The sequence below is a fragment of the Herpailurus yagouaroundi genome, unplaced genomic scaffold (assembly GCF_014898765.1).
Source record: "Herpailurus yagouaroundi ecotype Mexico unplaced genomic scaffold, PumYag 28, whole genome shotgun sequence".
In the NCBI taxonomy this organism is placed as follows: Eukaryota; Metazoa; Chordata; class Mammalia; order Carnivora; family Felidae; genus Herpailurus; species Herpailurus yagouaroundi.
This window is the reverse complement of record NW_024412376.1, coordinates 82699968-82726707: the sequence shown is the minus strand read 5'-3', so window position 1 is coordinate 82726707 and position 26740 is coordinate 82699968. Positions and strand designations below refer to the sequence as shown.

General features: G+C 36.5%; 1 protein-coding gene across 1 annotated transcript in view; it reads left to right on the top strand.

Annotated features, from left to right (window-relative positions):
* Positions 1 to 26740, top strand: part of BANK1 (B cell scaffold protein with ankyrin repeats 1) — a 315691-nt gene that overhangs the window by 139728 nt on the left and 149223 nt on the right. The window contains exon 7 of the mRNA XM_040477430.1: positions 11389 to 11585. Coding sequence (XP_040333364.1) covers positions 11389 to 11585 — 197 coding nt within the window. The remainder of the gene's footprint in view (positions 1 to 11388; positions 11586 to 26740) is intronic.

Genomic DNA, 26740 nt, shown 5'->3' with positions numbered 1-26740 from the left:
AATACTGTCATAGTTACAACTAGACTAGTGTTTGACCAAACAATTGGGCACCATAACCAAGCCAGGTGATGCATACAAATAACAGCCACACTTACCAACATTCTGTTGTTTAGAGGTCACCAGCTCTAAACAAATTTCCTACACATCTTTGGGGATTCCTACCAATCCGTTTGAAGAATGCTGGTCAATAGATTTGTAAAGTAACTGTAACTTACTAGGTAAAAAAATCTCCTAAAATATCTTACTCTAGTTAGTAAACTGAAGATGTGTTGATTGTGCAGTTAAGAGATATACTCTGAATTTATCAGATCAAGGCAAAACAGATATTGCTTAGAATATTAAGACATGCTGAATTATAGAGCTATTACTACTTTCCTCTTTCATGAGCAGACCTTTTGGATTAACATCACCTGTTTAGCGTAGTAAACTAAATTATTCCTAAAGAAATTCATGTCCTAATTCCCAGATCTGTGATTATGTTACTTTCTATGGCAAAAAGGACTTTGCCTTATTTCAGAATATTTTCTCTTCCACAGGACAAGCTTTCTGTGGTGACTTGGGAGCTAAGTTTATAACCAATATTTTCTACTCAAAGACACATATGTCTAATTTGACTTACTGCTTTATAATTTATTGTGGTAGCTACCCCATCAGCACCCACACCTATACTTCTCCATGGCCATCATTGTCACCTTCCCTGATGAATTTCTCTTTCTGTTACCTTGTAACTTTGTAGCCATGAACCTGAATGTTATCTTAATCCACCTCTTTCTTTCAGAGCAGCAGACTCAAACATCAAGTCCTGTTAACTTTTCTTTTGAAGTGTCTGACATTTCTGGCCTTCCCTGTCCATTCCTGTCTGCCTCCACTCTAATTCAGACCATCAGTTATTTCTCCTTGCTCCTGAAAAAATCTTCTAACAGGCTTTTCCAACATGTTTCATTTTCTATCCTACACTTAGATGCTCCTCTAAACATTCTTTTATTCCATTTTTATCCTGTCCCTATATTACATATGATGGTTCCCAAAGGTACCTAAGCCCTAACCAGTCCCTTTATTGCCCCTATACTGCCCAGATTTTCCTCTTTGCTTTAGTTCATTTTTACTGTCAAAATTACTTAACATATTTAAAGAATAAACCAGTTGCTCAAGACCATAATAAGTCCTCAAAAATGCTGAATATTCCTTACTAGTGAAATCAAGCATCCTTGCCTGATATGTTGGTTTACTGCTGTACATCCTTTGAATTTCCACATAAGACCCACACCAAGGCCACTGGGTAGCTTTCTACATGTAAGTCATGGCCTCATTGGAGAGGGGCCAGCTTTCTGATCTCAACTTAGCCCATCTAGTTTCCACGTTTATGTTGTTCTAGGTTTCCTGACTCTTTCTAGGCTCTTTTCTAGGCTTCTTTCTAGGTTCTTGTTTTTTATTTTTTGTTTTTTACTGTCAAAATTCAGCAGAGATAAAGTTGGTAATTTTAATAAGTCATTTTTAGATGAATGCAGAGAAACAGAATACAGTCACACATGTATAGAAATAAAGTTTCTAGAGATTTCTTATTTTATTATATATATATATATATATATATATATATATATATATATTCTATTTTAAACAGAGGTTAACCATAGATTGACTGGATTGGTTGAACTTGGAGCAACCCCACTCCTTTTATTACCTATCACTGTCTGATAGTGAGGAATGGATAATAAACCTATTGAAATGTTGTGAGATTTAATTTTAATTGGTACCATTCTAAGAACTGCTAATAAAGACACTACATCTTCTTTTGCTTCCAACATCACCTCCAGGCATAGAGTCCAAACTCCCAGACTGTTTATTGTCACCTCATGGATGGCTTCAAACTTATTTGTATGTAGCCTTATTTCCCCTGGCCATTCCTGACCCACTGCCCTGGATAAGGTGTTTCACAGTGCATCCCCAGACACTCCTTCACTGGGATCAGACCATCTTGCATCAACCTGTCACTTAAATGTTCTGCTGCTCTGCTAACATTCACTCTGAAACTATGCGCCTGAAATTCCTACTTTTCAGCTCCATTCATTAGCTATCATGTTTCCTTCCCTTCTTCTTCCTTCTTCCTCTTTTCCTCTTTCTCCTCATCTTATTACCACTGTGGCTCATTTCATGGTGGATTCTATGTATTAGGGTATTCAGTGAGCAGTGAACTCTTTCTGGATTTAAGGTTACATGCTCCATTCATTTCTCATGCTTCTTGTCACTTCATCATCCAGATGTTTTGCATGCTAGAGTATCAGTCTTTCAGAACTCTGTTTTTAGTTTTACAAAACTCCTAAGTCTTAAGCATTTAGTTACAACAAAATATACAGATTTCACCAAAATTTAAAAGGTGTACAATCACTCAAAGGAATTTATATTATCTGAGAACAACAGAATAAGGATTCACCTTCATCTAGTTTTTCCTGTTGTTTTGCCTAAGCCTGGAAAGTAGGAAAATAAACAACACACCGTCAAGGCCCTAGAATTGTTCTTTCTGCCTCCAGGGTGGTTGCCAATGTGGGCTCTAACCATGCTCAGTTTGGATTTTAACTTTGTAAGCCCTAAACACAGAGACAGCCAAGGTGAATGCCTCAGAAACCATGGGCTAGAATGTTCACAGCTTCCTCCTCTAGCCCCACGCCTTTCCTGGCTTTCCCCTGAGGAGCAGTGCACAGGATTGAACTCAGAGCCTCCTTAACTGTGTGGAAGAGAGAAGAGAAGGCATCATGCTTTTGAAAATGCCTGGCCATGATGGGAAACAAATTCTGAGCTCTCTCTCTCTAAAAAGGAAAAGGGACCTTTAGATTGTGTTAAAATATAGTTGATTCTCACTATTCACAGTAGTTACGTACTATAAAGTCACTGAGTAGAGAGTACTGAACCATTGCTCTAGGAGAAATACAGGGTTAGCCTCCTGCAAACCTGTGGTCACATTTCTGTCAATCCATCAATACGTAACCTCATTTTAGGCATGTTTCTGTTTAAAAACACAGCACTTAATATATATTTTTGATTCACTAACATTAAACTCAACAAAAATATCACTATAATTCATGCCTGAACAAAGCCTATCTGACATTTTTTCTTCATAAAGTACATCACATCCTTCTTGTGCTTAGGATCACCAGGCAGCACCTCTGTCCTATGCCAGAGGGGCACTTTCAACAGCTGAATCACCATCACCACCACCAACAAACCCACAAAAATGGGAAACATGTGGCACTACATAGACCACAAAAAAGACATTTGTTTCGAGTATAAGAGTTAAATTAAGGCAGGGTGTTGCCTTGTCTGACCTGTTGGCAACACGCACTTTGAATGACTCAGATTTTTCACAGCTCTGTACATTTTTTCAGATGACCACAAAAGGGCCACAAGTTTTGATTTGGGGGTATACGTAAATTTTTATAAGTAAGAAAATGCAAATATGGAATTCCCAAATAATGAGGATCAACTATAAATGTTTGTATGAAAGAATACATTGGACCTAGGTTTAATAGCTTATTGATAGACATTATTATCCTCATTTAAAGGTTGAGAAAATTGAGACAAAGAAAGTTCAAGTTACTTGCCCAAATTACACCATTAGTAAATGTTAGAGTTAGGATCCATACAGTCTGGTTCAAAAGCCCCAGTGTTTGTCTACGGCCATACCACCCTGAACGCACCTGGTTGATCTCGTCAAAAGCCCCAATGTTTAAGCTTTAACTGCACAATATTGCCTCTCAAAATAAATAAGTATTAAGTTTTAGAATTTTAAGGTCTATAATAATAAAAGGTATGATTTTGAACTTTATATATTAAAACGAAATCAGGATTGCTTTGAATATAATGTCGATTAGGAATTTAACCATTTTAACTAAAACATTTGTAAAAAACAAAAACAAAAGAAGAGAAAAAGAAGAAGATCTTACATGAGGTTTCTTGAGATAATTAACAAGGGACATACAAAATGGATACAGCTTTCAATATTTCTCTTAAATATTTAAGAGACTATTTTAGTGACAAGAATGCAATGGGAATAATTAAGGAGGTGAATACAAAATTGAGGTTCATACTAAAATGTGTATCTATGCACTTCCCACTCTTATTTTATGTAATTCAAAAGATAATAACAAAACTGCAGCAAAGAGATTTGATAGACCATTATTTCCCTTGTGCATTCAATTTACATTGTCAAGGCTTTAGAAATGTAATAACCCTGGCAGTATTTTTTGTTGCTTGAAATTGTAAATAGGATTATATGTCTACTATTAAGACAGGATGTGAAGAATGGCACCTCACATGTCACATGGGTGTTTCTCCTGTCACAGAGCAATCAGATTCCAACACCCAGCAATGCTCCACTTTACAGCCCATAGAAATACTAATATTTTATCAGACTCCAAATCCTGTGATGAGAGGAATGAAAATTATTACCTTTCTTCAACTTTCACAAATGTCATCCTTACTCCTTTAATTGGCATCCGATTAACATCCCGGGAAAGTGACCCTAAAACTATCTGTGACATGGCCTCTAACCAAGAAGAAAATCAGAAGTCCCCAGTCCTCTAATTTTGTAAATGAAGAAACAAAGGTCCAGGAAGATGAAGGAACTTTCTTAAGCATTATAGATTTTGTGGCTGAGCTGGGATTAGAAGACAGATCTCCTGACTTTTTATCTTCTCTTTGTTTTGTGTCTCATTGTTTTGTCCTATGGTGGCCACCTGGTCATTCTACTTTGAGTGAATAAATATTTATGATTCCAGATAGTGATTTATGAGAACAAATGGATTACATGGTCATGAGCTTCCAGTTTGCGTAGTCATCTTTTAAATTTTTAAAGCTTATATTCTAACCTTGGGTATATATTCCCATTCTGTTATTCTGGTGAGCTAGGTTAATCTTTTGAAAGCTTTGGTTTGATTACTTTAATCTAATTATTGGCCATCATCTTTTATAGGGATTATCTTGAACTGTTAGAAATGGCTCGACACAAATAAATATATGACTCAATTTCTTTACTGTGTGCCAACTCACCTATTAATTTTTATTTGCAAAACTGGTGAAATTGAATTTTCCTTGAAAAATACCCCCAAACCATTTAATTCTGCTCTTCTGAAATTACCATTCAACAGACATTTGTTGAAACAACTGAAACCTGAAAATTTATTTTGTCCAAAAAAAAAAAAAAAAAGTCAAAATCAAATTGACCACTCTTTAGTGTGAATTGTGGCTTCTTATTTATACCTGATAATAAAAACAGACCCAATGAATCTTGATTAATTCGATGAAAATTTCCATGAAATGAAGCAGAGGTACACTGCAGATTAAGCAAACTTTAAAAAGCCTTTTATATATTGTTAAGGAATCCATTATTTTAATTATTTTAATTCAATAAGTAAGATTATAAACTATTTATAAAATAAATACTGTAAGTTTAAGAAAATTGCTAAATGGTGTATGAGCTAAGATTAATAGGACTTCTGTTTCTCATTACCATGTGCAACATCACAAGAGACTTTTGCTCCCATTGTAACAACAACAAGCAAGATGATTTTCAAAATCAGTTCAGCAGAAAGTGAATGACAAAAGAAATCTAAATGAACTAAATTCCAGAAAGAGACAAGGCTTTCACAAGAAAGAAGAAATTTATGACTTCCTTCATTCCTTACAGAGCAATAAGAACTCCATAAGAGACTCTTAAGGACTGAGAACAAACTGAGGGTTGATGGGGGGTGGGGGAGAGGGGAAAGTGGGTGATGGGCATGGAGGAGGGCACTTGTTGGGATGAGCACTGGGTGTTGTATGGAAACCAATTTGACCATAAATTGTATTTTGTTTTTTTTTTATTTTTTTTCAACGTTTTTATTTATTTTTGGGACAGAGAGAGACAGAGCATGAACGGGGGAGGGGCAGAGAGAGAGGGAGACACAGAATCGGAAACAGGCTCCAGGCTCTGAGCCATCAGCCCAGAGCCTGACGCGGGGCTCGAACTCACGGACCGCGAGATCGTGACCTGGCTGAAGTCGGACGCTTAACCGACTGCGCCACCCAGGCGCCCCTGTATTTTGTAAAAAAAAAAAAAAAAAAGAACTCAGTATTGATGAGGAATAAAGAGAAAGCAGCTGAACATTTAACAGACTTTTAATGCCTATATTTAGTCTAGTGTGATGGACAAAAATCCGAAAGAGCCCCAATTACAGGGTGGGTCTGCATCACCCACTACCTCTCTTTTGTAGGCTGTTGTAACTGCACAGAGCTAGTATACCAATAGCTGGAGGGCAGAAAAACTGAGAGAAGTCCTTGGAAAACGTGTCTGAGTCTTCCCTGAAGACCTGCTTAGTGGCTGCTGAAGAGTGAAAGGGGGACAGGTTTGCTGAGACAAATCCCACTAAAGCTCTTACCGTATGGAAAGAAAGTTCTAAATACAGAGAGGCATAAAAGCTGGAAGAAATCCCTCCAAGCTATTGGGATGGTAAGGAGTCTTCCTTAACTGAGTGTACTACGGAGGTCCCATAAAATCCAAGGGACTCTGATGTGAAGAAGTCTGGAGGTATAACTAGAGAGAAGAGAGAATTATATGGTGACCCAAAAGCTGATAGCCAGTCTGTACAGCAACTGAGATTTCTTGATTCTCACCAGGGCTCAGATCCCAAGCTGTTCTGAAGAAAGTTATGATCCTGCCCTCAAAATATTTGAGGCCAGTTGGTAATTGAAGCTAGGTAAAGACACAAAATTGGCCAAGCTCAGCTCGTCTACAGATAAATTTGAGTCAGTTGTCTGATTGAAGAAATAGTGTGCCTTATTCTGGGGATAGATATTTACTTCGGTTCTTTAATACAATGCTCAGCATACAATAAAATATTACAAGAAATATGAAGAAGGAATAAAAGGTGACCCTTGGTCAAGAAAAGAGACAATGATTAGATGCAGACAGAAGTGTTTCAGTTGTTGAAATTATCAGATGGAACATTAAAGTAGCTATGATAAATATGTTACAGAATGTATTGTCAAAGTCGGGCAACATGAGTAAAATGAGAACAATTTTATCAGAGAAATGGAAATTATAATAAAAAAGGAAATCCTAGAGATAGACAATATCTGAAAAAATTTAAAAATTAGACGGGCTTCATTATAGAAACAACAAAGTGAATCAGTAAATTTGAAGACAAAGTAAATTATTCAAACTGAAAAAGAGACGAAAACTCCAGATTCAAAATAAAGCCATAAAAAAAGAACAAACTCAGTTCATCTATACATTAATTTGACTTAATTCTGATCCAGACTATATAGGATAATATTAGATAATCTAATACATGTATAATTGTATTTCTTTAGTAACGGTGACAGAGAATGGGGCAACAAAGTATTTGAAGAAATAATTGCCAAGAATGACCCAAAATTGATGAATGACATCCATCCACAGATTCAGTAAGCCCTGTCACCCCACGAGCAGAATAAATGCAAAAATGTTGGGGCACCTGAGAGGTTCAGTCAGTTAAGTGTCCAACGTCGACTCAGGTCATGATCTCAGGGTTCGTGGATTCATGCTCTGCGTCGGGCTCTGTGCTGGCAGCTCGGAGCCTGGAGCCTGCTTTGGATTCTGTGTCTACCTCTCTGTCTGCCCTCCCTGACTCATTCTCTCTCTCTCTCTCTCTCTCTCTCTCTCTCTCTCAAGAAATAAATATTTAAAAAAATTGTTTTAGGGGCGCCTGGGTGGCTCAGTCAGTTGAGCGTCCGACTTGCCTCAGGTCATGAGCTCTCGGATAGTGAGTTAAAGCCCTGCATTGGGTTCTGTGCTAACAGCTCAGAGCCTGGAGCCTGCTTCAGATCCTGTGTTTCCTTCTCTCTCTGTTGCTCCCCCGCTTGCTCTCGCTCTCTCTATCTCTCTCAAAAATAAATAAATATTAAAAAAAATTTTTTTAATCATTTTGAAAGAATGAATACAAAAATGTCATACCTACACACCATAGTTAAACAGCTGAAAATCAAAAATAAAGATAAAATCTTAAAAGTAGTTGAAAGAGGAAGGGGGCGAGGGTGGGTGGATTGTGCTGGAGAAAGCACATTCCATACAGGAAAACAATTACAAAAATGATATCTGACTTCTCATCAGAAATAGAGGCCAGAAGGCAATGCAGTACACAAGTATCTATGACTCCACTTCTATGAAATCCAAGAAGAAATAAAACTTACCTATGTTGATAAAAATTAGCAGGTAGTTGCTTCTGAAGTGGAGAATTGACTAGAAGGGAACATGAGAGGATTTTCTGTGGTAATAGAAGCTTTCTTTAGCTTATTTTGGGCTGTGGTTATGTGGTGTATAGAATTGTCAAAATTCATCAAACTCATCAGTGCAAATTTAACTTATACTTAAAAAAATAAACTCTATGAACATAAATATCTTTACACAAAAACATTAGTGATTATGTGATTACAGACAGGCCTGTTTCAGATACAGAGGAATCCATTCATGTCTTGAATTCCCGTAATAATCAAAGCAAGGTGAAGATAGAAAAAGTATGATTTTATGAAAAGTACACCTAAAAGCCGGAACTAATTCTTAGCATAATGGTACCTTTATTGACATGAATACCTTTATTCACATATATATAAATATAATATATGCACACACTGAGTATATTTAATTTGATGTTCTACAAAAATAAGCTAAAGATCATGATTCAATTAACATTAAGATAACTAACATAGCTCCTCTGCATCATTTCAAATTCTGTGAAAGGTTAACTCTGTCATGCTTTAATTAAAAAAAAAAAACTTAAATTAGAAATTTTTAGTTATTGACCATGTATATTAGCAGGCTGAGCATTTCCTACTTAGTGAAAATAAGCAGGCAAAATAACCCGATCCAAGATAATGAAAAATATTGCTGTAAATGATTGTTGAAGCAGGTTTAAAACTGATTCATCGTTTTGTAAAGGACCAACTATTCTGGAGTCAAGCTCTCAGGATGGTTAGTACTTGGGAATAATGGAAAGAATCAGAGATTTTAATGTTGGAACAAAGATAAATTAGGACAAGGATGCCTTAAACTATTTGATGCAGTAGAGATAAAGGGAGGAAACGAATATTTATTGAATGCCTACTATGTTTCAGCCACTTTCCTGGGCACTTTTTCTGTTAAGTCACTTAATTATCTCAATAGCCCTATGACTTGGAAGAGAAGGCTAGGCTCAGATAATTAGTAGCTTGTTGAAGTTCACGTAGTAAATACCTGTGCCTTTGTAGCTATCATATTCTATATTGCCCAAAGGATTAGAATACATGAGAATTTAGAGGAAATACGTTTCCCCCCAACAGAAGTCGTAATTATCCAATAATCAGTGTTGTCTAACCAAAATACAGGCTGCCTTAGGAAGTAAAGAGCACTCTGTCATTAGTGGTATGCAAGCAGTACCCAGATCATCTCTTATGGCCTCTGGGAATACAATTCTATTACTGGGTAGGAAACTGGAAAGATACCCTCTAAGGCTCTGTCATGTCTGTAACTTCAAAAAGCATTCTAGTAGATTAATGGATTTTAAGCTACCACTAACAATGAAGTAAAGAAACGGAAAATAAAGAAGCCAACCTTCAGACCTCTAGTATCTTTAGCATGATCACTACAATCTTAATTTGTGTATCAGAAAACATGGTTCAGCACAGCTGTTAGGAAAGGTACCCTGGAAAACCATGACTGTTTGTTGCTATTTTTGATGCACAAGAGAGATTCTTAATGAAGTTTGTTGTTTTTAATATTATATTATCTTAAACTTGAGGAATTTACTGAAAGGAGGTAGGTGACTGTATTCCTATAATGATTAAACATTTATTTAATGAAAATAACATTTTAAGCTGTATTGACAGTGATGTAAAAGTTCACCAGAATAGCAATGTGCAGGAATAATGCGTAACGCGTTGATTGGGAAGTGATGATGTTTTTTGTTCATTGTATGATGTGGCAGTGAGAGAGATGACCCAGGGCATGTAAAAATCTCATGTTATCATGTAAATATTTTTCTTCCTAATTTTGCCCTGGTTTAATTACAGCAGAAAATTATATTTCATAATGACCTTTAATGAAAATAAATAAAAAATTCTACCTTAATCCCTTTTTAAGAAAATCCATAATTTTTCATTTTGAAAATGGTACCTACCTTAGACAGTTTCAGCTTTCACAAGCTCATCTTCTTAAATATTTGATAAATTTTGACCCACTGCACACAATATAAGAAGTGACCAGCGCACTTATCATTGAAATATAACCACAGATTTACATAGAGCCGTTTAGTTCTAACACATTTTGAAGGGTAAAATACTGCCTTCCAGTAAGTTCTTAATGTATCCTGGAGGTTTTTCTTTTGTTTTGTCTTCTGTTAAAACATGCAAACCAACAAACTAATTTACTGTGCCCCAAGACACTCAGGTGAATTGAAAACTCAAAGTCTAATTCTGCTCTCTTTTCTTTTGTTTCCCTTTAGCCTACAATATAGCAGAGAGGACAATGAGGCCAGATTCAGTTTTCCAAAACACTATGGAAGAGAATTGACTTTTGCTTTGACACCTTTCTTTCTGTTGCCATACGTCTTCACACTGCTTGCTTCTGATAATGCCACAGCTATTAAGGCAAGCCGATGTGTAGTTTCTATACCACATTTTTTCTAGCTAGTTGTGAAAATACAGACTAATAACAAACCATCACTCATCTGTGTGTGTTTTGTCACTGAGGTAGCTGTTTACAGTCACCATTTTATAGTGATGCATAATTAATACTTCTAACTGATAGCTAATAACTAATTATGAAATTCAAACTCCAAAACATTGATACGAAAGCTGTAAAATCCTGATGGAAATCTCCGTACTGAAGATGTTCATAAAAGTGCTTGCCTGTATTTTCTGTTGCAGTTCCTTTTTGAAAGAATCTAATAGAACCCCTCCAGGAATTATGTGTCCATTTCAACTTCAGAAGGAAGCAAACCAGGCGTGACAGTAGAAAACACAAAAAGGTTTTATAGATGAACCTATTTAATATTGTTATTTAGTATTTGCCTCATGTCCAAGTATCTTCAAAAGGAGTTATTACAATATGATATTTTTGTTCTGTTTTATATTTAAGAGGTTGGTGCGTCTTTTCAAATTAAAATTATCCCACAAGTAAGAGTGAGGCATTAATACTAATGAGAATATTAGTTTATATTCATTGTAAGATGAGAAATAGAAAGGAAGAGATGCTACATTGTTAAAACCACTGATGAAAAATCACACAAAAATCTGTTCTGCTTTGTGAGAATTACTTTTAGGAGTAGATTGTGTTCGACTTTTTCTTATGGAGTTCCAGGTATGATAAAAACATATTAATCCTATTACCTCTCATCCTTACAGATACTCATTCCAAGGAACTTCCAACCCTTCTCCATTGTGCAGCAAAATTTGGTTTAAAGAACTTAGCTATCCATTTGCTTCAATGTTCAGGAGCAACCTGGGCATCTAAGGTGAAAAATTTGGAGGGTTCAGATCCAGCACATATCGCTGAAAGGCATGGTCACAAACAACTCAAGAAAATCTTTGAAGACTTCTCAGTAAGTTTTTTTTTCCATTTTATCTCTAGGACGCTTTTTATAGAATAAGTGTGTTTGCACGCGCGCGTGTGTGTGTGTGCGTGCGTGTGCCTGTATGCACATTGCTCTTTCGGGAATGATGCTGCTTCTCAGCTAGTTTGTAGTGTCTTTTGGTCCTGAAAAAGCATTTCGCAAGATAGGTCAGCTTGTTTTAGCATGGCCATAAACCAGCTCTGACTCCACCCTCCCTCCCCTAAAAAGCTTTTAAAAAGCTTGTCTTTCTGGTTTCTATACAGCCTGTTCCATATTGGAGGGGAGATGGTGAGAAGGAAATGAAACCCTATTACATTTATTCTTTCATTCAGGAGTCTAAGTAAGACACTGTTAGGCATATGAAATTAGATGAATAATTGATAGGTTAAAAGAATACATTTTTAAAATCATTCAAAAAGTCTATTTAATAAAAAGTTAATTCATGTTACTTAAATGTGTTTCTCACATGGGCTTCCTTTTCTCACGCTGTTAAGTCCCTCATCCTAATTATGTAGGTTAAAGCCTCAAATTTCAGAAGCATATTAGTCTAGATTTTAGCAAGAATACAACCAAGGGACGATTTTGAAGGAGGGGATACTACCTTAATACATAGAACACATACTGTGTTTTCATGATCAGCTTTAGAAGAGCAATTATTTTCTCTTGTAACAAGAGAAATGTTATGTACATTTTGCTTGGGAAAGTGAATTATGCTTCTGATGGCTCTTTGGAAAACATAAGACAATAATTGCCTGGCGAATATGTCAAAATTTGTGTTTTCATGATCAGCTTTAGAAGAGCAATTATTTTCTCTTGTAACAAGAGAAACGTTATGTACATTTTGCTTGGGAAAGTGAATTATGCTTCTGATGGCTCTTTGGAAAACATAAGACAATAATTGTCTGGTGAATATGACAAAATTTGTCTTTTGACTCTCATAAAATAAATAATTTTATTGCCAGTGAACAGTTAATAAATAACATTGAAATACAATGAGTAGCTTCTGGTCATTTTACCATTCATTCTGATTATTAGGTTAAGTCAATGTAATACTGGACTTCCATAAACTAATCATATTTGTGGATTCCAGAGAGTCAAATGACAACCAATCTAACTTTTTCCCCACTTTTAAGAAATAACAAAGTAGTTACCAGAATAGCATGGATATCATTCACAATGAATTACAATAGGATATCTTTTGCTTTTATTTAAAATAAATACAGAAACAAAAATAAATAAATACATAAATAGGGTTTTGTAACAAAATTTTTAAAAGTACTTATTATTATTCTATGTCCTTCAAATCGTGAATAAGAATTATTTTTATTCCTGAAAAGATTTTAGATAGTGATTCTCACATATCTGATGAGTGCATTCACTTTAGTAATTATCCACTCTATATAGCCATTGACCAATGGTATGGTATCTGTCTCAGGTAAGCTAATGAATCAATTCAGCTTTGTGTAATTGCCTATAGTACTGTTGTGCAGCACATCTTGGTTGCCTGTCTCAATTCTCTACAACCTTATTCTCAAATTTTTAACCACTGGTGGACTTAAGTTAAAATTTCCCTGTGGAAGGGGCGCCTGGGTGGCTTAATCAGTTAAGCATCCAACTCTTGATTTCAGCTCAGGTCGTGATCTCACAGTCATGAGATTGAGTCCCACATAAGGCTCTGTGCTGGGCGTGAAGCCTGCTTAAGATACTCTCCCTCTCTACCCCTTCCCTGCTCATGCTCATGCATGCACTCACTCTCTCTCTCTCTCTCTCTCTAAAAAAGAAGAACAGAAAAGAAAAGAAAAGAAAAGAAAAGAAAAGAAAAGAAAAGAAAAAAAAAAAAAAGAAAAAAAAAAAAAAAAAAAAAAGAAAGTCTGTGGAAGTCTTTAGCATCCAGGGTTACTTTCTAACATAAACTTTTATTTTTTTTTTCAAAGAGTAAGGCTTCCACTTCTCATTCTCCAGTGAAGACTCACCTTTTAATAGATGCAGCCTCATGCAAACTGCATGTGCCCCATAAATAACATGATACTAGATAATAATGGCAGTAGATAGGAATGTTAAGTTCATAGGTAGGATGTGATGGATATGGGAAATAATTTTCTTTTTCTCTCACATCCCATGGACATTTGATCTCTGCTCTTGCAGTAATAGCACTGATTCAAGTTGATGGCATTATGGTTTTATTATCCATAATAGGACTGAAAACATGAAAGAAGTATAGGTGTTAATTAGATAACATTCTCAAAACATGAGAGGTACTCATTTGTAATGAAGAGATTCTGTTCATAGATTAGTATGGATAACATAGCTAATAATCACTGCCTGTAGGTGACTCTTCACTCTTTTATAATGGCTGCATTCTAATTTTGCAGTTATACTTGATAATTATGCTATGAAACTTATTAAATGATGTTATATATTTTGTTTCTTCGTGAGCTATTACATTTTGTCAGAATGTCCATAGTGGACATTGCCATTATAAACAGGTTAGATCAGTTACTTTGTGAGTGTTCTGATGTCAGTAAGGAAGTGACTATAACTGTTGCAAGGGACAGCAGTTTTATAAAGGTATATTATGGTTATGGATAATTAGGTACAATAATTTTTCAAGCTACCAAAGACCTTTTTGCAAATGTGTGGTAAAGAAAATGGGAATATATCTGTTAGGTTGTGACACACGTGAAAAAGTGTGTTTCCTGTTGATTTACTTTTCTGACTATTCTTCTAATCATCAATTTTATTTAAAATAAATCCAAATATTTTATCTCCTTAATGAAAGCCAGAGAAACACATGTTGAAATTTTATATTCAAATTATGGTAACTAAGTCTCTCAAGAGTATATCTGAACCTGATAGAGAAAAAAATATACAATCTCATTAGGCTGCTACAGTACTTTATTGTTTCATTAATAATATTTACATAGCTTTAATGTTATAATCACACTGATAAATCTAGATTGTCACATACATGTTCAAACTTTCCTTTAAAAAAAAACACTTTCCATTAACTATTGTTTCAGAATGGTTGAAAGAAGTTGATATTCTTTCAGGTTTGAGATTTACAATCCAATGAACCATACTTCTGTGCAGAAGAAATACATATTTTTAATTTCAAACATATTTTGCCCCCAACTAACTGACTGATACGTTCAATTCTTCCTCATCGCCCATCAGTGAAACACTGTTAATTTTAGGATTCACAGAGAATTACAACATGATATGTTTGAATAAAATGGGTAGAAGGAAAAAGCCAATTGTGATTTTTTAAAACAGAGGGAAGAAAAAGAACCATTGGCAAGCATTCACAAACAAAATGCCCTCCATATCTTAATGTAAACTATTTGAAGAATAAGAGAAAAGAAAAAAAGGAGAAGGCGGCTCAAATAACATCTCTTAATTTCTTCATGACATTTTTCCTTTGAGAAGTTAATAATTTATACACAATCTATAAGTGGAATTTATTGTGAACAGATAGCTTTCATGTTTTGAGAATGTTATCTAATTAATACCTATACTTTTTTTTATGTTTTCAGTACTATTATAGATAATAATACTATATATTTCTAAAATCCATAAGGTCTTTCAAATAAACTACTCTATTTTCAGTTTCTGACAACGTCTCCTCAGAAAATTACTATGAAAGGTGGATGGACCAAGAGGATAAGGGTTGGTGCTTAAATCTACAATTGAGTGAGCTACGATTTACTTAATAAAGTTCTAGAGGAGATCCCAGACTATTTCAAATAAGAAATAGCAATATTGACAATTAATTCAGTCCTCTGAAATGTTATCTTTTAAATTAAAAATACCTGAAAAATTGAAAATAAGCTGAAACTTTGGCCACAGATAAAGACATAGTCTCTGAGTCAATATAAAGTATGCAGCAAAAATTAGAATTTCTTTTAAGCACGTACTTCCTTATATTATCTTGAATATGTCACCCCACCCATCTCCATCAGTTTAAAACACTTAACAAAATGATGACATCATTATGTAAATGGACAGGGAGATATATCCTCCTCTATTGGCTGGCATGGAATTGGAGAACATATGTTTATTTCTCTTAGGAACAGCATTCAGACTGATTATCTTTTTTCTTCCACCACAGTGTTCACTTATGTAGTTTTATGTATATGTTAATAAGATCTTAATCATAAATCATTTCATTAAAATTTAGGAATTACAAAATCAGCTTTCCATGCACTTTCTCTAGCTGGCAATTTCAGACAGACTCTTCACTGGGAATCTTTCTATTGTTTTCATCTGTGATGAGATTCCTATAACATCTTGCTCTCATTGACTTAATCTAACACTGCTGTTTGCCTCTGTGGACAGTGGGCTTGTGTGTGTGTGTGTGTGTGTGTGTGTGTGTGTGTGTGTGTGTGTGAGGGGGAGGGGGCTGTTGCCCTCTAGTGTCTGGCTGACCGACAATGACCCTGAACTTTTTCAAATGGTCCAGGGTTTGGAATGAAGGTACAGAAAGGTAGAAGTTAAACCACTTTGAGAATCCCTGTATTAAGCAATGATGGACTGACTGCTGTGGAGAACCTATCACTCAGAAGTTAGACTTTATGTTTAGGCCAGTGAACATCACTCTTCTTGACTATCTCCCTCAGTCTTAGTATTGCTCACTTGGTGCTTTATATACTATTTGTTCTCTGGTAGAGTGTTCATTTAATTTAGTATATATTAGTGTATACTTATTCTGTCTAAGTAGCTGCACACCCTGCTTTGCCAATGTAGTTCTTCTTTCTTACAAGTCTAGAAGCTGATAATGGGTAATGGGCTCCCTTCCCCTCCCACTGTTATGGGCACTGGAGGTGCTCAGCATCTATTTACTCAATGATGGGGTAGAAGGTAAGTGTCAACTTTAAGGGCTTGTTTGATCTCACTTAACCAATAATATCCTTAACTAGGTCCCATGATGTAAATAAAATAATTGGTCAGATTCTCTCTCCATTCAGGATTTTTTTTAAGTTTAGCTTTAGAGAATTCTAAATTATCCCAACTGCTATCTTCAGTATATATTTTTAATAGGCCAGCCTACAGTACATTTTAGAATTCTGGCCTTTGTTCAGTATTGATGTTCTGTTAGAACTAAAGAACCTGGAACAAGTCACATAACTGCACTCAACTGCATGCATTACAGATTCATTTCTCTGTTATGCTTTTGGAGCTACTTAGCAACCTCTTTCTAAAATCCCATTAAATGCACCATAGTGGCTATTACAGAGTTTTACCCTTTTGCAAGTCCACAAACCCAGTTTTAATACCCTAACTCTGCAGCTCTAAACATCCTGTTAAACTCCCTGAACTCCCCTCACTTGTTTGCCAAATTTTCCATTTTTCTCTACACTTCGGGCCTCAGGATTCAGCCAGCTCTGGATTTGAATTCTAACTTCATCAAATACCAAGTTTGCATCCTTGGACAATCTCTTTGCTTTCTCTCAGCTTCAGTTTCTTTATCTGCAAACGGAAAATTCCTTACAGGGTGTTTTTAGGACTTAATGAAATAAATGTGAAAGTATTAAATATATAGTAGATCCACAATAAATGATATTTTATTCACCCATTTCCTTCGATTTATTGTTGTTTATATCAACTTTAGTTCCCCGCATCAATCATACCCTCTCTTTCTTTTGCATCTTTAATCTCTCCCATTATATTGACTCTTCCCTGAACAAACATGTTCAAATATAGATATGCACACATGTGTGCATGCACACACAGGTACACACTCCCAAAAGCTCTGCTTTCTCTTCAGTCTGTTTTTCAGTATCAGAGTTAACTGAAATAAATATCTCTTAACTTCATTCTGAAGCTCTTTTGTCAAATGCCGTGAATAATCTATCATGGATCTGATCTGTTGGATTCCTCGTACGTGTCCTTTGGCTCAGGACTTCGCATGGGTTTCCATGACCATGCCATCTTTCTAAATGTCCACTGACTCCTTCTGAGTTTCTTCTCTTACCCCAACAGCTAACGTTCTTCCTACACAAGCTTTTCCTGTGTCTAATAACTCAGTCGTTGTCTTTAACCTGGGTCTTTCTCCTGACTTAAGACTCCAGTTCAATTTTGCAAGCATCGTTATCTTTGATGTATTTACTTCAGACACTGGCAGTCTCCAGAATCCTAACAAGGGTCACACCGATACTTACGGTGGCTAATAGAGAAGAATTGCCAAGACTCATATTTTCCAATGAAATTTCAATTCGTTTGCTTTTGTAGAATTTCATCCTGAAAGCATAATGCCATTGTGTTTATTTCATGAGGTCTACTCTCTAAAGCTATGGTGTCAATACTGATTGCTCTAATTAACATGTGTGATGAAGTTTACACTCACTGAAATTGCATTTCCTTTTGACCAGCAGGCATGTAAATGACATCTCTAGACTAGTCTCTTCTATACAAGCTAATTGGTTTTAAAGAAGCCAGAGAAAAACAAAAGGACTCAAGTTTAGAAGGTTTCTGAGAAATTAGAAGATAAATGATTATAAACACACAGGGTTGCAAGGGACTTTAAAGACCATTTAGCCACCATCAGTAGGCTTTGAATTTCAGTCATTCTTGATGCTTGATGATAAAAAAGGTGTTTGATGTAATTCAATGTAGGCAGAATATATACTTCTCTACTGGTGTTGTGGTGTGGCTTCTTTCTACATTATATAAAGCCTTCTCCAAGGTCAGATTACATATGAGAAAAGTGCATAACTACATGTATTTTTTAAAAAGAATATTCATCAAATATCATAGCTCTGAGCCAAGCAATATGATTTCTTCATTTCTCCTTATGTAGCAACACCTTCCTTGTGATATATGTGGATGTGAGAAATTAAAGATTATGTCTGACTTATTTTGCCTCCAAAAATATAACGTAAAAGGAAAATAGATGGTACCAGTTGAAGGCTAAATTCTTGGGTTTGTTTTAAATAAAGTAATCAACTTTCACTTGAGCCAGGAAATCAATAGCCTCTTTGATTTTAGTTTGGCAAGTCAGTTCACTGATTGATTCAACAAATATTTATTGAGTACCTATTAGGTGTCAGGTATTGTTCTAAACACTGGGAATCCAAAACAGACCAAAACTCTTGTAATCATGAAATTTAAACTTTAATGGGAAAAAAGACCATAAACAAATAAATAATTAGAACATATAATGTGTCAGATGGACATTAGTGTTTAAGAACGAGAAGAAATAGGAAGGACCACCTTGTTTTGGGTGGTATGTGGGGGGAGTTTGGGACAGCGATTTTGAAATGAGTAGTTGGAGAAGTCCTCACTGAAAAGGTAGCCTTTTGGTGACCACTTGAAACCTATGGAAGTCATGCAGATATCTGGAGGGGAAATGTTCCAATAAGAGAAAACCAGGACAGCAAATGCCAAGACCCAGAGATGCATTTGCCTGGCATGTCCATAAAAGAACAAGTTGGCAAATGTTACTGAAGCAGAGTAAACAAGATAGAGAATAGTCATCGGCTCAGAAAGGTAACAAAGGCCAGTATCTGTAGAGTGGTATAAGCAATGGTGAGGAGAATGAATTTTGGAGAATGAAAACCATTAAGGAGTTCTGAAGAGAGGTATGGCATGTTCTGATTTAACTGTCTAGCTGCTGCTTTGACAACAGACTCTACAGGGCAAGAGCAGGAGGGATAAGCACGGATTAGAGACCATCCCAGTAATACAGAGGATACTTGACAAAATGAGAGCAGTTTAGACTAGGGTAACAGTAGCAGAGACTGTCAAAAGTGGTCAGATATGAAATATTCTAGCACTTTACAGGAAAGTCAACAGGTTTACTGATTATTTGGCAACAATATAGAAAAGAAGTTGGTAGTTACTGATGTCTCCAAGGATTTTGGTAGGAGGAATGAATTGCTTGCTATGTACCGAGATGAAGATTGTGTGAAGTGCTGGGGAAGATCCGCAGTTTGGTTTTGGATGTGTTAAAATTTAAATACCTATTAGGTATTGCAAAGTTTAGAAGTTGAGGTGATAGGGGTACCAGCAGAAAACAATGAGCACTAGCCCTTGAGGTAGAAAGAGATACCAGGAAGTCTAGTGACATTGAAGCCAAAGGGGGAAAGAAAATTTCACAGAGGGGGTAGAGTAGTCAACTGTGAAATGCTACTGACAGGTTAATTGAGATAAGGACAGAGAATCAACCTTTGGGTTTAGCACTGTGTCCATCCAGAGCAGTTTGTGGGGTGTCTGCTGAGGGAGGGAGATGCGGTCAGAGGTATGGGAGAGGTTACAAACCCTTGACATGACTACAGAGAGTCAAGCAAGGAAAGAAAGAGTGAAACTGGGGGATCATGAGTATATAGCAGTTCTTCAGGGTGTTTTACTGTGAAGGTAAGCAGAGAAGAGGTATTGTAGCTTGTAGGTCAACAGACGTATTTGTTTTTCATTTTTGTAAAGACTGAAGAAATTACATGCTTGGAAGTTAATGGGAATGACCAAGAGAGAGAGAGAAAAATTAATGGTTCTGAAAAGGTGAGAACGCACTGCCCAAATCTCTTACACAGGACAAGAAAGATGATGATATGAATGATATGTGTGTATGTACATTTATGTATGTATATGTATCTATTTCTCCTTAAAATTAATCATAATAAAAAGTCTTTCCAAGAATTGAAAAGATGGAACAGCGATTCACTAGGAGACAAGAGATTAAGATAAAATTTTCTAAAGACACATGAGCTCCGTGATACTTTGGGAATGGTTCTAGTGAACATTTTGCCCTTAGTTTGTCCCAAATATGTCTTATTAGCCGTGTGTGGAAACAAGTGTGAAGCATATTCTATATCAGACACACATTCCGTGACTAGTGGTTCGGAATCTCTGGCAGAAATCTTCCAGGGGAGGAGACACACATGCAGCCTCCAGCTGGGATGGGTGTCTTGGAGAGAAAGTGAGCTGCCAGGGGTAAAAATTAGAGTGTTTTCATCTGTCAGACATTAATGTCCACTCACATTGACAAATCTTAAACCCAAATCCTCAATTTGAGCCTGTGGCTGAGACTTCAGCCTAAACAGGCACATTTCTCCCTTTATTAGTGTTTAATTTGCTTTTCTCAGTACTGCCGAGTCCACTTATTCAAATCTGGCTCTCACTAAAATATCAGTAAGCCAGTTAATCCATTTTCTTAATGAGAACTCTCTATTACAAGAATGGGTTACTGCATAGATTTATATTGAATCAATCGATCTTGCATTTGGTGGGGAGAATGCCAGTTGTCCGAGCAGTCTGGTTCATTACCGCAGTATTGGACCGCATTGCTGAACACGCCTGCAGCTTGATTACAACTGCACTATGGGAGTGGGGAAGGCTTGGAGTTGATTATTGTTATGTATTGGGTTGGGCTAGAGACTTTATCCACATTTCCCTGTTCCATGTTCTCCACTACTCTCTGAGGGACGGCTGCTTATTTTACATTTTCGGAAATGGAGGCTCATAAATTGGAGAGGTGGTGAAATTTGGAGCCAGAGTCCTCATCAGATGGTTTCCAAAAGAGATGACTAGCCATAAAAATAATAAGAACCTACTAACTTTAGGGTATCACTACCTGAATTCTATAATGATTAGAATCATTCTTCTCAATTTTAGCCTGGACTATAAAAGTGGAAGAGAAAGGGGATGGGCACAAAGGGAGCCATAAGTGATCTAGATTTTAATAATAAGTACTCACTGAGTGAACCAGTTCGTCACCTCCAATCTCCTTATGTGCTCTTTCCTTGGCATTCCAAAAATTATGTCCATATAATGCTTCCAAATAGAATGTCTACCTCATCATCATATTATTACCATTATAATCATTTCCCCCTATTTATTGAGCACTCATTCTGCACCTGATATAACAGGATTGTTAGAGGAGGGAAGGAGAACAGAGAAAACCTGTACTTTTATTTTTCTCTGAAATCTACTTTGTTGAATGTCAGAATATTGTAAGGTTCAAATTATGTATACAAAAGGCCTTTGGAATTATACTGCTTATCATTCTTTTTAAACTTCACCACGACCATATTTTTTAAAATATTTTTTTAATGTTTATTTATTTTTGAGAGAGAAAGAGTACAAGTTGGGGAGGGGCATAGAAAGAGAGGGAGACACAGAACCTGAAACAGGCTCCAGGCTCTGAGCTGTCAGTACAGAACCTGACATGGGGCTTGAACCCACGAACCATGAAATCATGACCTGACCCGAAGTCAGACGCTTAACCGACTGAGCACCCAGGCACCCCCACTATGACCATATTTTAATATTTCAATCGGTTTGTGCTATTTTAACACTGAGTATTTTATTTTAAAAATTACATATATGACACATGAATAGTTCAATTATGAGTTTTTTTCTTTCCTGTTTTTGGATATCACTCCTGAATTTAGCAAATAATATTCATCAAACTTTCTGTTAAACAGGTTATACCGTAACATTTCCTCAAACAGGGAATTAATGTTTGTTATGTTTTATTTTAGTCTGTTCTCTACTTATTAAGTCAATAGAGGTTTTCAGTTCCAAGAAAAACTTGAGTGGCCATAATTTGAATAGTAGAGATTGGCATTTAGCAACTTTAAGCTAATGTTGGTAGGCCTTCCTGGTGCTTATATTCTAGCTGGTTTGAAGAGATAGTAAATGAATAAACAAGGTAATTTCAGAACGTGATAAATGCCATGAACATTTTTAATTAAAAAATAAAATTCAATTGAAATCTAGTTATAAAAAATGGAAATTTGTCACATTGTGCTTAGTATCATATATTATAAATATAGACTTCCACTTAATATTAGATTTCATGGTGTTTTCATCACATAATCAGTGTTGATACAATTAACATATTAATAAATTCAAGCCTAGAATCTATTTCCTTTATCACACTATAAATTTGATGACAGTACATCTTATTAATGTATGTGGGTATGTGTTTAACATCTGTCCCACAGAACTGTAAATTTCACAGAAGTATACACTTATTCACCACTGTATCTGCCATACACATCATGGTGGCTATCTCAGTAGATGCTGTCTTTCACACACACACACGTATACATATATGTGTAGTATATGTATTTACAACGTGAAAAAGAATTAGTTCTATAAATGCTAAGCATGAACGCTATGTTGCATATTACTATATTTGCAATAATAAAGCCAGACAAGTCACTCCTCCATGAGCTCACATTTAAATGGAGGGATAGACAGTAAAGTGTTCTTTATTATCTGTCCTTCACATTCTGCCATAATTTTACCCCCATATGCAATCTCCAATAAGCAGTTAAGTACTTTGGAAAAAGAACATGTCAGTGTAAGAATAAAAAAAAATTAGCAAAAAGTTATACAGAATTTGCTATGTACTGATAGCTCTTTCATTGCTTTATGATAACAGCTATGTTTTATTACTCCTATTTCACAGATAAAGGAATGTAGCATAGAGTGGTTAAGTGACTGCCCAAAGTCACACAGCGACTAAGAGGTAGAGCTGAGGCTTTAACTCAGGCAGTATAACTCTAGCTTGCATTCTTTAACACTGTACTAGACTATCTCTCAATACTTAGGGAAGGTACACTTAACCTTTTTTTTTAGTGTGTTTTCTAATAGTTTATCCCACTATAAATCTGACAGATCTTCATAAAGTTATTGTAGTACATCACACAGGATTCAATTCAAATGGAAATCTGGGTCCAAATTCAGTTTCACCTGTGTTCTATGCAGACGGACTAAAGCACCTTCAAAAATATAGAAAAAGAAAAGACCAAATCTAGTTTTAGTAGGTCAAATTAAAAGAGCTAATGACTTTGCTGTTTTTCTGAACTACTCTATCACTATAGTTTTATTAATTCTCAAGAGTATTGTGATGGCTACTTTTATGTCAACCTACCTGGACAGTGGGTTTTGCCTAGATATTTGATTAAAAGTCAAGTGGGTGTGTCTGCAGGGGTGTTTTGGGGTGAGATTAACATTTGAATTGACAGACTGAGTAAAGCAGATTGCTCTTTTTAATGAGTGTGGACCTCACCCAATCCGTTGAAGGCCTGAACAGAACAAAAACACTGAATCCGCTTTGGACTGGGACTTTGGCTTTTTCGTGCCTTTGAACTCAGACTGAAACAGAAGTTCTTCCTGGGTCTTAAGCCTGCTGGCCTTTGCACTGGAGCTACACCATCAGCTCTTTTCCAACTTGCTGACAAGTCCTGCAGATCTTGGGGCTTTCCAGCTGTAACTGTGTGAGCCAGTTCCTTATAATAATGTGTTTTATATATATATATATATATATATATATAAAAGAATATATATATATCACACACACACACACACACACACACACACATACATCATGTTGGTTCTGTTTCTCTGGAAAACCCTAATACAAGTATTCATTTTATTTTAAATTTCTTTCTATGATTTTTTTTTTCTCACTCACTCAATGGTACAAATCAAGATGAGAAATACTTTGAGTGCTAGATTAATCCTGTCATGTTGCTGTTTGCTGTTGGGGCTGTGACCACGTGTTGAGTTCTTCTCATGAGGGGAGAGGGAGCTGGAGTATGAGAAAGGAAGCAAGAGCCAGGCAGAGCCCCAGAAGGCAGAAAGGAAGGAGCAGACAAATGGGCCACAGACAAGCAATAAAAATCCATAACAATTCAGGAATAGCTTACTAAAATTGTTCTAGGAAAATATGAGAATTGGTTAAAATGTTTCCTTAAAAGAAAATGCAGTTTGTTTAAGAGCTTTGTAGTGGTTTCTACATAACTCCTAAAAGGTGTGTGGGAAAGTGGGCAACCTATTTTGATACCTGAAGAGTCTTACTGACTGTCAGTAAATGAGTGAAGAATGGGCCTGTCCAAAATGCTAGTAGAACTGCCCTTTAAGAAATACTGGCAAAAGATTTTCAGCTAATCACACTGTAATCTCAGTAAACATGGAATCAACTTTTTTCCATATTCTCTCTGATTTCCTTTGGCAAGTGGATATGTTAAACAGAATTTAAACAGTGGCCATGTTATATATGCTTCTATAACGATGTGAATTTGTCTGTATAGAGGGTCTCTGACTTATAATGGTTTGACTTACAGTGATTCAACTTAATGCTTTTTCAACTTTACAATGGTGTGAATGTGATATGTATTCCGTAGAAACCATACTTCAAATTTTGAATTTGGATCTTTTCCCAGGCTAGCGATATGTAGTACAATGCTAATGTCAGGGAGCAAGAATTCCTGCCCCCTTCGGGGGTCCTTCTAGCTGGACTAAGAATCCAATTGACGTGAGACAGGTTAACTGGAGAAGATCAGACTTAATAGCACACATATGGAGAATCCGCACAGACATGGAAACTCCAAAGATATTCAGGCAAAATGAGGTATATATGTCCTTCTGAACTAAGGAAGAGGGGTTAGCAGTCTGGGATTTCAGAGGAAAGGAATGCACTTCACAGGACAATAAGAAGAGATGTTTGGCAATTAGATGCTTGCCCTGCCATACAGATGGATCATTCAGATAAAATTTATCTCTGTTAAAAACCCTTATTCTGGGAAAGACACCCAATTTAGCTTCTTCTATATAATCAAGGGAGAAGCAAAAGTTTCTCTCCAGCCCCCAGGGTTTCAGTTGCCTTTGGTTCAAAATAATCCATATGCCAAAGTGGTACATTCTGGGGGGAATGTCCCAAACCCCTTCACCAGGCAGCAACAGGAAACTGCAGCTCCCAGTCAGCCATCTCATCACGAGGGTGAACAGCCAATCCACTTAAAACTGTTCTTTTTTTTTTAATTTTTTTTCAACATTTATTTATTTTTGGGACAGAGAGAGACAGAGCATGAACGGGGGAGGGGCAGAGAGAGAGGGAGACACAGAATCGGAAACAGGCTCCAGGCTCCGAGCCATCAGCCCAGAGCCTGACGCGGGGCTCGAACTCATCCACCGCGAGATCCTGACCTGGCTGAAGTCGGACGCTTAACCGACTGCGCCACCCAGGCGCCCCAAAACTATTCTGTACCCATGCAACCATTCTGTTTTTCACTTTTAGTACAATATTCAATAAGTTGCATGAGATACTCAGGGCTTTATTATGAAGTCGGCTTCATGTTAGATGACTTTTTCCAATTGTAGACTAATATCAGTGTTCTGAGCATATGCAAGGTAGGCTAGGCTAATCTAGGATGTGTGGTAGGTGTATTAAATACATTTCTGACCTACGATCTTTGCAACTGGTGATGGGTTTATTGGAGCATAATCCCATTTCAAGTCAAGGAAGATCCGTATATGTGTCTTGATAAAAGATAAACTGAGGCATATTAAAAATGTTTGTAGGGGCGCCTGGGTGGCGCAGTCGGTTAAGCGTCCGACTTCAGTCAGGTCACGATCTCGCGGTCCGTGAGTTCGAGCCCCGCGTCAGGCTCTGGGCTGATGGCTCAGAGCCTGGAGCCTGTTTCTGATTCTGTGTCTCCCTCTCTCTCTGCCCCTCCCCCGTTCATGCTCTGTCTCTCTCTGTCCCAAAAATAAATAAACATTGAAAAAAAAAATGTTTGTAGTTTTTTTGAGCAACATTTGTTTGGAATCAGGAAAACTGGAAGTGGTTAGGAGCATTCCACTGACAGGAGCTGGGGGAGAGACTTATATAGAGGAAAGGTGGAAGCCAAGCAAGGAAGTTATTGATTGGCTATAGCCTAAAGGTTAGTTGGCTGTTTGTTACTGGTTGTCCATAGGTTTTAATTTTGCATCTTTGAAACATGTGCAGATGTAGATTTTAGTTTGCCAAAAGTAGGCCACTGTGACATTGGAGCCACCTCAGTCTAATGGCACCCTTGTGTAATTAATTTAACAGTCTGAATGTGTTCATAAAATTTCTCCCAGTTCCACTGACTATGAAGTCAGAATTTGGACTTTTCTAAGGGGACCTTTTTATGGTTTCAGATTAGTTGCTCTATTGTAATTCCATTTTCTTAAGTATTTATAAATTAAATATTTTAGTAAGTTGTAGTATGTCAGAAGGTGGAGGGCTCCCATTTTTCAAGACACAACTGTCACCACCATCATTGCCATAGAGCTCAGCTTGAACAGCTTCTGAAAATAAAACTGAAGATGAAATTATAGCTTATGTCGTAGTACGTATCATCCCCTAAGTGGCTGTGTCCTACTTTAATGAG